Source organism: Gavialis gangeticus, unplaced genomic scaffold, assembly GCF_001723915.1.
Source record: "Gavialis gangeticus isolate Ggan-Ray unplaced genomic scaffold, GavGan_comp1, whole genome shotgun sequence".
NCBI lineage: Eukaryota > Metazoa > Chordata > Crocodylia > Gavialidae > Gavialis > Gavialis gangeticus.
Genome location: NW_017729004.1, coordinates 47,990,914 through 48,005,680, shown reverse-complemented (window position 1 = coordinate 48,005,680; position 14,767 = coordinate 47,990,914). Strand labels below are relative to the sequence as shown.

Here is a 14,767-nt window from a genome sequence, read left to right as displayed (position 1 = left end):
CCCCCCCCCCCCCCACTTAAATGTGGGGCCCAGCCAACCTAAACTGAAGTGTATAAAGCTTGCATAATACATAAGTTGGATAAAAAGCCACCTAGTGGTAAAAAAGAAGACTGGAAACTTTGTAGAAGTTCATATGGATTTTTTTTGTTTAGTCTTATTTAGGGGTTTTTTGGGGGGGAATTTTGGTAATTTTTTTTTAAAAATCCAGGATACCAACATGCTTTCAGGGTTAAAACTCAGTTCTACAGTAATAAACTTGCAACGTTATTTAAAAAAAAAAGTATGTAGGGTTTTTTGGAATATTTTGCAAATGATACAGCTTAATTAAATTGAGTGGGGTTTTTTGTTTGTTTTTTATTAAATAAATTGGACTAGTAGAAGTCATCTGCATGACTAGGTATGGCATGCCTGATGTATCATAGGTGAAATGTTAGTGTATAAATGAGAACCCAGGACTTTGCAGAGGCTTTTGTTTATGCACAGAGGAATTCTGTTAGTAATCATGTAGATTCTGCTTGTTTTCTTTGGGCCGATGCTGTCGTCTCAGGGGGAGGGGAGAAACTATTGGTTTTTTTTTTTTTTTTGCTTTATCCAAGTCTAGCCTATCTTACAAAAGTGCCCTGATGTGGAATCACTTTCTGATCCAATAAGGGTGAAAGGGAACCATCTGCTTGCTTGGCTGAAGGGTATTAATGGTTTCTATGGGATTCACCATGGAATGCAGATGCAGGCATTATGGCAAGTGTAGTGGCAGCAGATTGAAATAATAGAAGTCTTTGTATTCAGGGGGACTTTCAACAGGCTGCATTCGCTGCATTCTTATTGGATGTGTAATGATGCAAGCATATTTTAGAGGCTAGTGTTATATGGATGGCATCAACTATTTTCTGTGTTTCCCAGTCTCAGAGTATATAATACAGGACTCCTTCAGAAGACTTGATTGACCTCATTTCAAACTTACAAAGCTTTTGTTCCAAATTAAAATTTCCTATCTGCTTCACAATCTTGTTTTTCTTTTTTTTTTAAGGGAAGTGTTATAATATCAGGAGCAGACTGATTACTGTGTTGAAACTGGATTTTCTATTTAATGCAGAGATTCTCAAAGACGGGGTGAGGGAACTGGGGATCTGAGATGGGAGGTAGTCAGCTAAGCTTTAGAGTGAAGTAATGAGTTACCTGGATGCCTTTTAATTACTTTAGCAAGAAACTAGCCTTTAATTGACCTACAATTTTGAACTTTTCAAATAGTGCAGGTATTTTGAAGTAGCAAGCTTGCAAATAGTAGCTTGCAAGCTCAGCCTTTCTGGTGGTTATTTTAAATTTAGTTCATTTAAGATGAAAGTGCTTACCTTCTTTACATGACTTCCTAAAGAAGGTGAGGAGGAAAGGCAAAGTTCGTAATAGTTGGATACAATCCTGTAATGGGGACTGGGATCTGGCTGGAGGCAAAGCAGTTAGGAACCGCTAGTGGGTGCTATCTGCATGGCAGCAGTTTTTCCATCAAGCTGAACGGTGCCAGTTGATGTTTAGGGCTTATTTTAGAGCATAGATGTCTTATGAAAGAACTGAGGCTTTAGCAACTGGGAGTAACTAGCCTGAAACTGGCCAGAGAATTGTCACAAACTTCAGGGGAAGTACTTTGTGTCTGAATTGGATGCTTCATAACCTAGAACCCAATGGATATGAATGTAAAGACCTATGTGGACACGCATGTACTTGGTTTGTATTGCTGAACTAGAGTTCTTGCCAAATTTGGTTAACTAAACCAGGCTTACATCAGTTAAATTTAAATCAGAAGTGCTTTTTTATTTCTACCAATCTGTTTAAGACTCACTTAGCTAACTCAATTATGGCTCAAGTTTCTCCTAATACACTTGGAGTTCAAGACATGCAGCATTCTGGTGAATCTCATAACCTCTATTGTACTGTAGTTGGTAATATTCTGTCAGATCTCATCTTTGCCATAAGTACAGGTACAATGTTACCAGTAAGACTAAAGTGGCATGCATGTATATCCTTACAATACAAAGGGTCAATCTTTACAAAATGTTACCACTCTTTTTAAAAGTAGTCAGATGCCAGTAGTTTAACTGAGATTAATCAGGATTTGAATTGCATTTAATGTGTTATAATGGCTTTGGTTTGATTCATGTAATGTATTTTACAAACTATATTTTATGTTCTGGTCATGATCGAAAAAGCGTTTGATTCATGCCTTTATTTGAGGAACCAAAAGCCTGAACAATTTAACATAGTTCTGTCACTACATGTTGACTGTTCTCACATTGATGCTAAGGCTGAAAAAGATAGCTTGTTTCGTGAAGGAAAATTTTAAAGAGGAATAGCCTATTGCTTCCTAGTAGAATATACATGCTTCAATTGTTTGCATGGTTTCAGCAGTTTTGACACTTAATTTGCCACACTTATGGCCCAAAGCTGTTTCTGGGAACACAGTGCTGCCCCATCTCCCAAGAGCTGTTCTGGAGACAAAGGGCATTTATATATGTGCTCAGGGAGTTGCGGGGTGTGCTTTAATTAGAAAAGCTCTGAGAGTTGCTCAAATTAAAGCACCCAGAGTGTCACATATATCCTTGTCCCTGCACTGCAAAATGGCAGTTGGGGGCACTTTAAAGCTCATCGAATGAACTTTAGTTCAAGTGCCCCCACTGCCACTTTTCAGTGCAGGGATACTGATACACTTGATACTGGAACGCAGTAATTACCGCACTCCAGCAGACTGGATTATTCAAGTCTGCTCAGGCGTGCTGTAATTACGGCACATTGGCGCAGCTTCTCTGCATGTGTATAGGTGCCGAAAAAACTTCATAATGTTAACTTCTTAATGGATAATTGTGCTTCAAAATGGGAAGCAAGCATGTTTTAATTAAATTCAAACTTAATCAAAATCAATTTAAGGAATGATAAGACACATACCACAAATTTTCAAAATGATGGTATGATTGGATAAAATGAACTCTGTGCCCTAGATTCTGGGGGTCAAAAGTGTGGCAATATTAGTTAGTGCAGTATTGCCCCAGAGTGTCACTGGGGAGTAAGTGTTATTGCAAGCCTCTGGGCAGCTTTCTTCCCTGGTTCTGAAGAACGATCTGATAAACACAGACGTATCCAGTCATTTAGGCTACTAGAGTTTTGCCTTGTTATTTTGTATTATTCATGCATAGATTTTTTTTTTTTAATATATATACTTGAAATGCTACAAGTTATCTGCATATCTGGGTTTAGCGTGCTGTTTAAAAAGAGTTGACTCCATATCTCTAGCATCACAGGTGTGCAGTGGAAGAACAGCTAGTGTTTGTGCTTTATAGTAGTGGTTGGCAACATGTTTAGCCTGTGGACCAGAGTACTCAGCTTTGACCCTGAAATGAGTCAGATGAGCGGGTGTTAGGATCCAGCCCCTGCTTTCTTTGTAGTGGCATGCGGAGAACATGGGTGTTATCACTGGTCTCCTCCCCCACCCTCCAAATCAACACAGAAAAGTGATTGTGGTCAAAGCCCCTTACTGTCAAATGGTGGTGAAGATATTGGTGGGTGGCCATAGGTTGCTACTGCTGCTCTAGAGGCCTTGCTTTGTTCTGGAATTGTCAGGCTTCTCCCAGTTGACCCTGCTGGAAATAGGTCTCTTCATTTGAGCGGAGTTGAGAGAGTTTTGATTGAGTTGTGATGTTTACTATTGGCAATAGAAACTGAAATGCCTTAAAAACATGTCAGGCCAGTGGGCTGCTGGGCTCAAGTGGATTTTTTTACCTTGATTTTAGATGCACCTGTCTTTTAAACAGATGCATCGCCACCAACAGAAGACAAATTTATATGATTGCAAATAGCTAGAGCCAGAACACCTTCAGGTAAAACAATGTCAGCTCCTCTGCTGTAAGCTGCTATCACATCTAAACCACTTGTGACATTTTGTGGAAGCCTGTAAAATGTTTGCACTTAAATGCTCGTTAAGTATGTTCCTCTGAAAATGGCTAAATGACAAAAATGTTAACCATAATTTAACTTTGTAGGACAGCTGATAGCTAACATTAAAGTTTGCCTAAGTGTCTCTGTTGAAGGGCACTGTTTTATAAGATCTCTCATTGTGTGAATAGCTGGGCATTGCACAGGTTAAATTACAGTTGTACAGTTTCCTTCCAGAAGGAGATAATTACTTTGTGACGTAGAATACAGCCTTATATGAAATGCTAGCAGGACTTTTCTGAGAGTACAAAGAAGCATTAAACAAGTGCTAGAGGGTAAAAGTGACCAACAAATTCTGTTAGTACTATAACTTTGGCCCAAGAGAGGATAATACACAGTCTTCTAGCACTTGGCAAGGGAGTCTGCTTTATGACATTCAGGATAAAAGCATGTTTTTAAGTTTCAGACATTTTCCCTTTCTTCTTCCCTCTTTTACCCCTTCCTCCCCCCACTTAATGCTTTTTAAAATTAACCTGTGAAACATAGCTTAATGTTTTAATTTATTTCAAATATGTGCAATTGTGCATGCACATAACATGCTTCCTGTTTGCACATCTAAACTGAGACAGGTTTATTAGGCAACGATTTATCTTGAAGAATGTTATGTGGCAATTTGCATTAGTTCATCAGCTCAGTGCACTTGACATTTTATAACATGGCTTATACATGTTTGCTGTTGATTAAAATTATTTTAGTGCAGCAAAAGGTAGAGTATTTGCCAAAGAATGCAGGGACTTGGCAATGATTAACCTAATTAACTTACATCAAAATAAGAGACTGCACTTTGAGGGAGGCAAAGGAGAAATGTAAAAGCTGTTTAGGCTCGGGTCTCTTTGTTCCCATTCTCCACATCCTGTGCAAGGTAGACAAACCAGTGTGTCCTCCTTACTCTCCTCCTCCTGTGCCATCTGCTGTACCTAGAATTTCCTTTCTAATTGGGTCTGTCATACTGATCTTTTCAGAAGGACTTTAAAGTATAGAAGTTGTAGTCACTTTGTCCTGCCACTGCTGACAGAGATGCTACCTTTTCAGGGTGCTTTTTTTAAAGATCCCCAGGTTTAGAATTTCTTGAAAACAGGGTGTTTTTATGACCATGATGTGTACCGCTCCCCCATCCTCCTCCTCACTGTTTCCAGGTATTGATTTCAGCACTGGAGGTTGCAGTTATTCAAAGACTCTCTTTATGCCGTCTTTCTCTAAGGTCTCTGACAGATGTTCATTTAAAGGTACAATGGGATCTGATTTGTGATTCCTAACAGTCACACCTCCTACCATGCCACATGCATGGCACAAGGCACAGTTGTGGGATTGGGGATCAGTTCCTAATTGCACCCTGTTGCCAGTGCAGGGAGAGCCTGGGATTGCATCCAGGGCTCCTCTGCACTGACAAGTAGCATGCTGAGTTTCCAGCTCGGAGAGTCAGTCAGCTGACTGGTGCTCCCAGGTTTAAGAGCACGTTGCGGAGAAGGGCTCTGGGTGCTCCTGAGGCTGGGTGTGCTGATATGCATGGTCACACCTTCTAAGGCGCGAAGAGCACTATTTTGTGTAATAACTTTTTGTGGCTTATTCCCTGTTTTATCGTGCCATTAATTACATAAATGTGTGGCTGGGTAACTACAAAAAACATGATTAATTGGTTAATTGCATCTGAAGTGTAACATCTGCCAGGGACTTGAGACCAGTGTGGTTCTTTTCTGTTGTCATGAAGCTAAGCAGTGTGCAATTACCCAAATTCCATGCCCACACCCAGAACAATCCCACAGTGCTGCTAGTGTGTTTTACATACCATCTATGCTGCAGACTTCTACTGGGGAGACAGAGGGAGGCACTTAAGGTAATGAATGGACCTCTGTTTGTTCAGCCTTGTATGTGTACAGAGACATGCAATAATACTGTATTTATCTGAGGTGTCTGAACCATGTCAAAGCAAGGGCTGCTAGTAACTGGCTAGGTCAGTGTTTATGTTTTGTATGAACTGTGGAGACTTAAGTTTTTTTTTCTGTTGGGTAGTCATAAATGTTCACAACATGGGAAATAAACCACCAGAACTAAAATTGAGGAGAAGATTTGTGGGAAACTGAGTGGACTCCTGGTGTGTGACACCATTCTGTCTCCTGGAATTGGAGGCAGAGTCCCTGCATTTGTGGTGACTTACCAGTTTCTTGCACCCCTACCACAGCCCTTAAGTACCTCACAGGATTAAGCCTGTAAGGCTGTAGATGACCTATTAGATCATAGGTATAAACCGTGACCTCAAAAGTTAGACTTCTGCCTCTTTTCCTTTCTTTTTATATATGGAACACATGGAGTCTATAACTTAGATTTTGGCTGAGGCCTTCATTCTGTACAAAAAAAGTAGTCAGTCAAAATCAAACTGGGCATGAGGTCCTGTTTTGTTGCGTGTTGTATTGCATTGCATCCCATGTATTTCTTTTTTCTTTAATATCTAGTACAGTATATATTTAGTTCTATATAAATGTGCTCTTCTGCTGTATAATGTGGAAATAACTTTTAGTTCACCTTTAAATCAAAGTTAATCAGTTCTTATCTATTTCCATGAAAACTGCTTTCTGAAAGCATAATAAAGGTGCTGTTTCTTACTCCCAAGAAAGATGAGGCAGCTCAATGCCTCTAAATGTTGCGGGACCACATTTTCAAATTAAAACTGGCCTTGAAATTGCAGGTTGCCTGCTGCTTGCCTTCTGAATCTGTTTTAATGGCACAAATGTCTGTTAGATGCACTTTTCCTATTGATGTTGCTAAACAGACTTTTCTTGGCTTCAGGATGTTGACAATGCATCTCTGGCGCGTCTTGACCTGGAGCGCAAAGTTGAGTCCTTGCAGGAGGAGATTGTATTCTTGAAGAAGCTTCATGATGAGGTAAGTGGAATAGCTCTTGTGCTCAGAGTAGTAATCTGTATCACTGTCTATTGAATAGTTCTTGACTATCTACTTCTGTTTAAGGAAATTCGGGAGCTGCAGGCCCAGATTCAGGATCAACACATTCAGATTGATATGGATGTTTCTAAACCAGATCTTACTGCTGCCCTGCGTGATGTTCGTCAGCAGTATGAAAGTGTTGCTGCTAAGAATCTTCATGAAGCTGAAGAGTGGTACAAGTCCAAAGTAAGTCTGTTCACCAGAGCGCCCCAAGGGATGACAAGGTCGAATGGTCACAAACTCATCCAAGACCGTTTCAGGCTGGACATAAGGAAAAACCTCTTTACTTTCTGAGCCCCCAAGGTCTGGAATAGATTGCTGCTGGAGGTGGTTCAAGCACCTACTCTGAATGCCTTCAAAAGACATCTGGATGTTTATCTTGCTGGGATCCTATGATCCCTGCTGACTTCCTGTCCCTGGGGCAGGGGACTGGACTTGATGATCTTCCAAGGTCCCTTCCAGCCCTATATGAAATCTATGAAGTCTATCTAAACAGCTGTTACATTATCTACCATCTAGATTCTAGAATATGGTAATCCCACAAATGGGGATCAGAATCGTACCAATATAGTGAAGCCTTAACTAAGTCTTCCCAAACGGTGTAGTTCTGCTTTCTAGGGATGTAGCCTGTTATGAATCTGAAGTAGGCACTAGCCCCCCAGAAAGTTTAGGCTCCTTAATTTTCTTCTTGAAGTGTTCTTCATGTTCATGGAGTATCTGAAAATATTCTAGGATGCTTTAGAGAGTGTTGGTTATAGCCGTGTTGGTCTAAGGACATAGGCAGACAAGGTGCTTTGGGTAAATGTGAACTTTTATTAGACCAGCTAAATAGTTGGAAAATTGTTCTTTTATTTTAGATGCATACACATAATGTCAATCTCTACTGCATTTGAGCAGTTTAACTGAAGGCTGTTAACACTGTTTTAATCATTAAATGAAAAGATAATCTCTTGGCTCTTTTATTTCACACTTTAAGTCTTGGTGCTGGCTCTTGATTGATCATTTTTAAAACCCTCTTAAGCCTGTGTCTACATGGTATGACAGATCCTTAAAGTGTCTTTTGCTAACTGAAATTGTAAATCTGTTTGTAACAGTTTGCAGATCTCTCTGAAGCTGCTAACAGGAACAATGATGCCCTCCGTCAGGCCAAACAAGAAGCTAATGAATATCGCAGACAAATCCAGTCCCTCACCTGCGAAGTTGATGCGCTTAAAGGAACTGTAAGTGAAAGGCAACAGTTAAGGAGAAAAAGCTACAACTGTCAGTACTGAAAGGATGTATAATGAAATGCTAAAATGGCTGTGAATGGTCTAAGCTGGTGAGCAAAGCGGTAGCACAGTTGCACCCCAGGGAATTGTGCACAGAAAAATTCAGGTATGACTTGAATTTTTCTGCGCAGAAGAATCCTGGGATTCTGAATGTTTTCCTACAAATTTCTGAATATAACGCTATATGAACCTTTAGAAACCTGTGCAGGTACTTTGTATTTATACATCTGTATAACACATTTTATAACCCAGTCTGTGCAGGGGGTTGTGAAGGGATGTAGGGGTTTGTGTATTTGGTTGTGGACCCCCTGCCACACATTTCCACCCCACCCCCCGCCCCATGGTACACAGCCCTTGCCATTGGCAGCTCAGCAGCAGCAGGCAGCTGGGTTGAGAGGGTGGGTAGGGAGTTGGAATTCATGGCCACAGCAGACCAAGCCCCCTGCACATGGTGGCACAGAGACAGCTTGGTCCACTGGCATGTGCCTGCGGACCAGACCAGGCTGGCTCTGTGCCAACACATGGGGCTTTTGGTGCTTCAGGTGTGAGCTGTTCACCACTGGGCCAGATGGGCTGTGTGTGTCCACGGGGCTTCCAGCACTCCAACGGGAAGCTGTACATGGAAGCATGAAGTCAAACGCCATCAGGCCAGGCAGGCTTCTTGCTTCCACATGCAGCTTCCCACTAGAGTGCTGGAAGCCCCAAGTGTAGGCACAGGGCCAGCTGGTGTGACCTGATGGTGAGTAGCCAATCCTGCCTGCCCACCAACAAACCCCACACTCACCCCACCCCCTCTTGAAGGCAGGAGCTCTTCTTTACTTACCCAGCTGTCCAGTCGCACGGATCTGTTCCTCTACATGGGGCTCACAGTTGGAGTGTTGGGAGCCCTGCATCGGTGGAGGCACAGAGCCTGCTGGGATTACATTTTGCAAAAATTATGCAGTTTTGCATGACCATGCCTTTTATGTGTACAATTGTGCGGATGCATAATTGCACAAAACTCCAGGATCTACACAACATCTACACTGTATGAGATCATAAAATAGATGCTGAAGGATCTTTTTATAAACTTGTTGCTTTCCTGCAGCATACTACTTATGACTTGGAAACTGAACCTCAGAGGGAGTGGGAGGAGTGTGTGGTTATTAGCAAGCTGAGTGAATTAACATAAAGACTTCTTACCTACTTTTAATCCACAACTTACGTTCCACACATCAGTTATGGAAAGAACTGTGGTGTGGCTGACTGGTAGAAAAATTGATGCTGCAATTCCAGAGGTCCCTCTAGTCTTATGGTTCTCTAACGGGGTTAGAAGAAAAATAACTTCTGTATACACCTATAAAATATAGCAAGACTTAAGACAGCTTTGAGTACTCTTCCTATAGTTGCCAGATTCTAGTTATAAAGGTTGTTTAAAACTGAAGTAGTCTTAACTATGTATTACATAGATCTACTATAAAAACAAATCACTTTGAAAATAAGTCATTAACCTAACTTTTGTACTGTAGGCAAGATGTAAGAATTCAAGGGCAGTCTTGAAACAAACTTTTTGGAGAATTGAGGACTATTAAACTTGACTGTCTGTCTTTTAACAGTATATTATGCCCACTATCTTCCCCACAAGGGAAGGATAAGAATGATCAATATCAAAAGTAGTCTTCTACTAGATTACTACCCTCAGTCACCTGTGTGTGTGTGTAAATGTTAATTAGCATGATTAAAGAATTGTAGTGGAGGGAATGCTGACAGTTTAACTACAGCCAACCATGTTAAAACATTTTCAGAACGAGTCCCTGGAGCGCCAGATGCGTGAGATGGAGGAGAACTTTAATGTTGAAGCTGCTAACTACCAAGACACTATTGCCCGTCTGCAAGATGAAATTCAAAACATGAAGGAAGAAATGGCTCGCCACCTTCGCGAGTATCAGGATCTGCTGAATGTCAAGATGGCTCTTGATATTGAGATTGCTACCTACAGAAAACTGCTGGAGGGAGAGGAGAGCAGGTACAAGATGAAACTGGAGACAAGGAGTTAACTCCTGTCTGCTGTAACAAATGGCACGTTCCATTAAGTTAGTTATTAAACTAAGACTTCTTTTCCTCTTTCCAGGATTAACATGCCTATTCCAACTTTTGCTTCCTTGAACCTGAGAGGTAAGCAGTCTCAGATGATTTCTGCACTACTTATAAATCTATTTTAATCTTATCAATATGCTAAAGATGTTTCTTTAGTGTAATTTTAATCAAAGTCTTGTTCCTTGAACCTGTTTGGATACTTGGGCCCTGAATGCCAGCTTGTTAATCTCTCTTTTTTTTTTAACTGTAATATTCTTAGTACCTACATCACTTCTGTCTTATTATGGAGTAACATTCTGATAATGCTACCTTTTTATAAGAGTAAAAGCTTGCAGCTAAGATTGAACTGGCAAGCTGAGTATCAGAGCTCACTAAAAGCATATTTCATGGGAGTCTGGTCTTCAGACGGCAGAGATTCCTTTGTCAAAAAGGGATCCCACTTCCAATTTGACCACTTGAGAACTGAGACCTAGTCAATCCAAAACACTTCTTTGCATACACTTAGGCAAAAATGAGCAATGAACAGCTATCAAATTCAGATGAATTGCTTCATAATACTCCAAACAGGAGCGCTTACTTGGAAATCTTTACTATATACTGAATTTTTGTAAGTTCAGAAGTCTCTTATTTTTGTGAGGAGGGGGAGAGAGAGAGAGACCAGATTTAAACAGGTTTACTTATAAAATCTGAACTTCTTAGTGCCTGTTGCTGATGTCTAGCTGTTGCCCTGAAGGATGTTTCTTATAAATTCATTCATTACTAATAAACTACAGGAGCAAATGAGTAGTTTTTAATATTCTGTGCAATTAACTAATTTTTAATACTTTAACTTGCAGAAACTAACATTGAGTCTCAACCTATGGTTGATACTCACTCAAAGAGGACACTCCTAATTAAGACTGTTGAAACCAGAGATGGACAGGTTGGTGGTCATTTCATTTGTTTTAGTGGGGGGAGGAAATCATCTTGGGCATTTTTACATGTGCAAGCCCTGCAGCACTGGGTGCCTTGAACAGTACCTGGAACTGCGAAGCTTGCAGTTGTGTAAGTGGCAAAATGCACATCAGCGCACAGAAAATAGTGGTGGTGTGCTCTTGAATTAAAACACCTAGAAGGGGATTTAGTTCAAAAGTGCACTGTCACCATTTTCTGCGCGCTGATGTGCATTTCGCCGCTTATACAACTGCATGAGATGCAGCGAGCCTGCTCTAAAGCAGTGGATCTCCAGCATGTTGCGGGGCAAATAGTATGTGTATAAATGCCCCTTCATCATAAATCTAACATGATGTAGACCTAACTAATCTCTATAGTCTCTTTGCTTACCAAACAAGGCAGGCTTCAAAATAATGCATCTATTCATATTTGCCCATGAGCCCAGGGTGCAGTAGCCTGCATTTTCTGGATATTTTATGCAATTTATGACATGTTTACTGTAAGCTCTGGGAGATCACTCTTCAGCAGTGTTGCAGAGAATTCTGTAACCTTTATGTAAAAGTACATGCAGAGAGGCTGTTTCTAAGTCTAAAATATCTGAAAATATGGCTGTCCAGGGCTGCTGGCTTTTAGCAACACTACTTCAGAACTAGCTATTTTCTGGAATTGTAGAAAAATTGTATAATGTGGCAGGCAAGCAATGCTTGTAAACTGCGTTCTTGTTGCTTAAATTAATCAAAGCAGAGATCTCCAAATTAATAACTAGTGATTTTGCATTTATTCCAGAGTAAAAAGTTGTGAAAAGTAATAAATTGGGCTTGAAAACCAGTTTTCTAATACATGTATCAAGTATTGAAGTTCAGACTTAAGTTGTCTTTTTTTTCTTTTTTTGATAGGTTATTAATGAAACCTCCCAGCATCATGATGATCTGGAGTGAAAACCATGAAGGAATCTGCATCCTAATTAGTGCAGGAAAAATTCTTACCAGCAAGATTTAAAAAAGTCCAAGTCTTAAAGGAAGAAACAGCTTTCAAGTGCCTTTCTGCAGTTTTTTTTTTTATAAGAGCGCAAGATTGTAATGCTAGAGAATAGGTTTTAGATCTTGCAAACTGGTTCTCCCTGAAGGTTTAGCATTTACAATGGAGTCTAGTTTACAAATAGCAATATCTTGTGCTGCAATACTGTTTTTTAAGTATCCAAATTTAATAAAACTGCTTTTTTCCAGCACAGTATGAGCAACCTGTCGCTGCATCAATAAATAATTGGAAAATAGCTTTTTAATGTGTCCTTAGTAGCTGTTTTATTTTGACCGTTTAGCCCCAGAGGACAGATTAGTAGGTCACATCCATGTGCTTGTCCCCTGGACTCTGCCTCACACCTGCCCTAAAATGCAGGGCCATGCTGTCCAGCCCACAGGGCTCCCCCCACTCCTGCTGCCAAATTTCTAGACATGTGAGGGGCCCTGCAGGCCAAATGACATGGCTGTACAGATAAGATCTTGCTTGCAGGCTAGGGGTTGAGCACCCTGGCTTTGACCAATACAACAGGAATTCAATTTTGAATTGAATTGTGCAGATTGAGGTTTATTGAGTGAAGCTGCATGGAATACACTTAAATGAGTATACATTCATTCATTCTTACATGGACTATACCAAAAACAGCTTGTAACAATGTTATGTCTAATTCTCTGACCACTTGAAGAGCAGTGGACCAAATTAAACGGACAACAACAACACATAGATGACGAAGTATAATTTTATGACTATTACCAACAGCTACTAGTAGCCTCTTTGGCAAGAGGATGACTCGGGTACTTTGAGCACCTACAGGTTTTTCTTGTGCATTTATGCAGAACATATGCATGCTTTCTTAGTTTTTTAAAAGAGGGGCAGTACTTTAAAGTGAGTGCAAGCTGTTTAATTTTTTAAATAGTTGCATGCCCATTATAAATACATGAGTAGACAGGAAGGCATCCTTCATTTCAGAAACAAACACTTACCTAGTTGAAATGTAAGTAATTAGATGTAATTAGACAGCAATAACTGTCTAATACGTCTCTTGGAACTGTGGACCACTGTTTAGGGAAGTCGGGGCAGGAAGCAAGGGGCCTTCAGGATGATGACATTACTGCTTTCAACACCTAAAGTCTGCCTAAGCCCTAATTACGTAGTCAAGTTTAAATCTATAAAAGGTCTTGGCATTAACTTGGTACTTTCTTCTACCTAAAATAAAAGCCTACCTGAATTTGGTAATTACATTTTGTAATGGGGTGGAGTTGAATGCATAATCTACCGAGGTAAAAATGGAGAGAGCACCACTTCATTTGTTTAAAGTGATCTGGTGAGGGGTACAACCCCCACACTGCTACTCCCACTGATGTTGTGCATGCAGGAGACATGTCACCAGGGCAGCGTGGAGCTTGCAGCAGGAAGCAGCTTCCCCATGTGGCCCTGATGTGCCCTGCAGTGCTGGATCACATTTGCTGGGCTGTGGAGGCCATGGGGGAGGACAGGAAGCCTGCAGCAGGCAGTCTGCCCCTGCTGCCACCCCATGCACAGAGCTGGTGGGCATGGGTCCCCTGTGTCCCCTGGGAGTGTGCACAGCAATGGGGAGCTGGATCCTTGCTCCTGACCCCCAGATGAGCTACCTGTGGCTCCATCCTGCTCCCTGCTGGGGCCTATGGCTGTGAATTGTGGCCCCAGACCCCCAAGTCCCATGTACTGCCCAGCTGGGAAGCAGCCCCAGCTCCATCCCTGCCCAACTCCCTCCCTAAGGGGGCCTCAATTCCCCTCTCACTCATCTGTGAGAGCTGCTATCCAGGCTGCCTGGCAGCCATGTGCACATATATGCACTGGGCACCCCCTGCCTAACCATGCTCCTCCTGTTCCCCCAGCTCCCTGCAGGCTGGAACTCTGCCAGCCCGCAGAGGGCTTTTTGCAAAACTTCAAAATCTGTGGGTTTCCCCACAAAAATGGGAAAAATGCAGATTTCTTCTGGTAAAGAAGGAAATCTGTGTTTTACTCCATTGTCTGTGGGAAATAGAAAGCCCAGATCCTGGATCGTTAGGCTACTCCCTTTTCCTCTTTAATCTTACAAGCTATGGGTACTAGTCCCTCATCACCCTTTCCACCCTCCTGCCCTGCCACCTTCCTGTTTCTGCGGCAGTGTGCTGCTTCCCTTCCCCATCAGACTGTGCTCCACACTAACCATTAACTAATGCATTACCAGGATAAATGTACTTACTGTTTAAATGTTTAACCTCTCACATCCTGAGTTCAAGCCTGTATCTTCCATGTCTTAGGAGAGTGTCCAAATGCCCACTGTTACCTAGATAACAGGTAACCATGGATAGGCTATGGATAAAGGAGGCAGAAACAGATCTGCAACCCAGCCTGTTATTTGCTTGCACTTGAAATATAAAAATGAATATTTATCCCAAAGTCTATCTGGCTACATGTGACAGCACAATGTAGATTCTCACCTATACTAGCTGGGGTGACTTGAAAGATGGGAAGATGGTGATACACAGTTTGGCAGCATCTCTTTTTGAATTTACTGAGTTCTCCAAATT

General features: G+C 41.3%; 1 protein-coding gene across 1 annotated transcript in view; it reads left to right on the top strand.

The window, feature by feature from the left end:
- Window positions 1–12,468, top strand: part of VIM (vimentin) — a 14,146-nt gene extending 1,678 nt beyond the window's left edge. Inside the window, exons 3-9 of the mRNA XM_019508342.1 lie at window positions 6,763–6,858; window positions 6,943–7,104; window positions 8,013–8,138; window positions 9,971–10,191; window positions 10,297–10,340; window positions 11,099–11,184; window positions 12,092–12,468. Coding sequence (XP_019363887.1) covers window positions 6,763–6,858; window positions 6,943–7,104; window positions 8,013–8,138; window positions 9,971–10,191; window positions 10,297–10,340; window positions 11,099–11,184; window positions 12,092–12,133 — 777 coding nt within the window. The 3' untranslated portion in view covers window positions 12,134–12,468. The remainder of the gene's footprint in view (window positions 1–6,762; window positions 6,859–6,942; window positions 7,105–8,012; window positions 8,139–9,970; window positions 10,192–10,296; window positions 10,341–11,098; window positions 11,185–12,091) is intronic.
- Window positions 12,469–14,767: the final 2,299 nt, after the last annotated feature.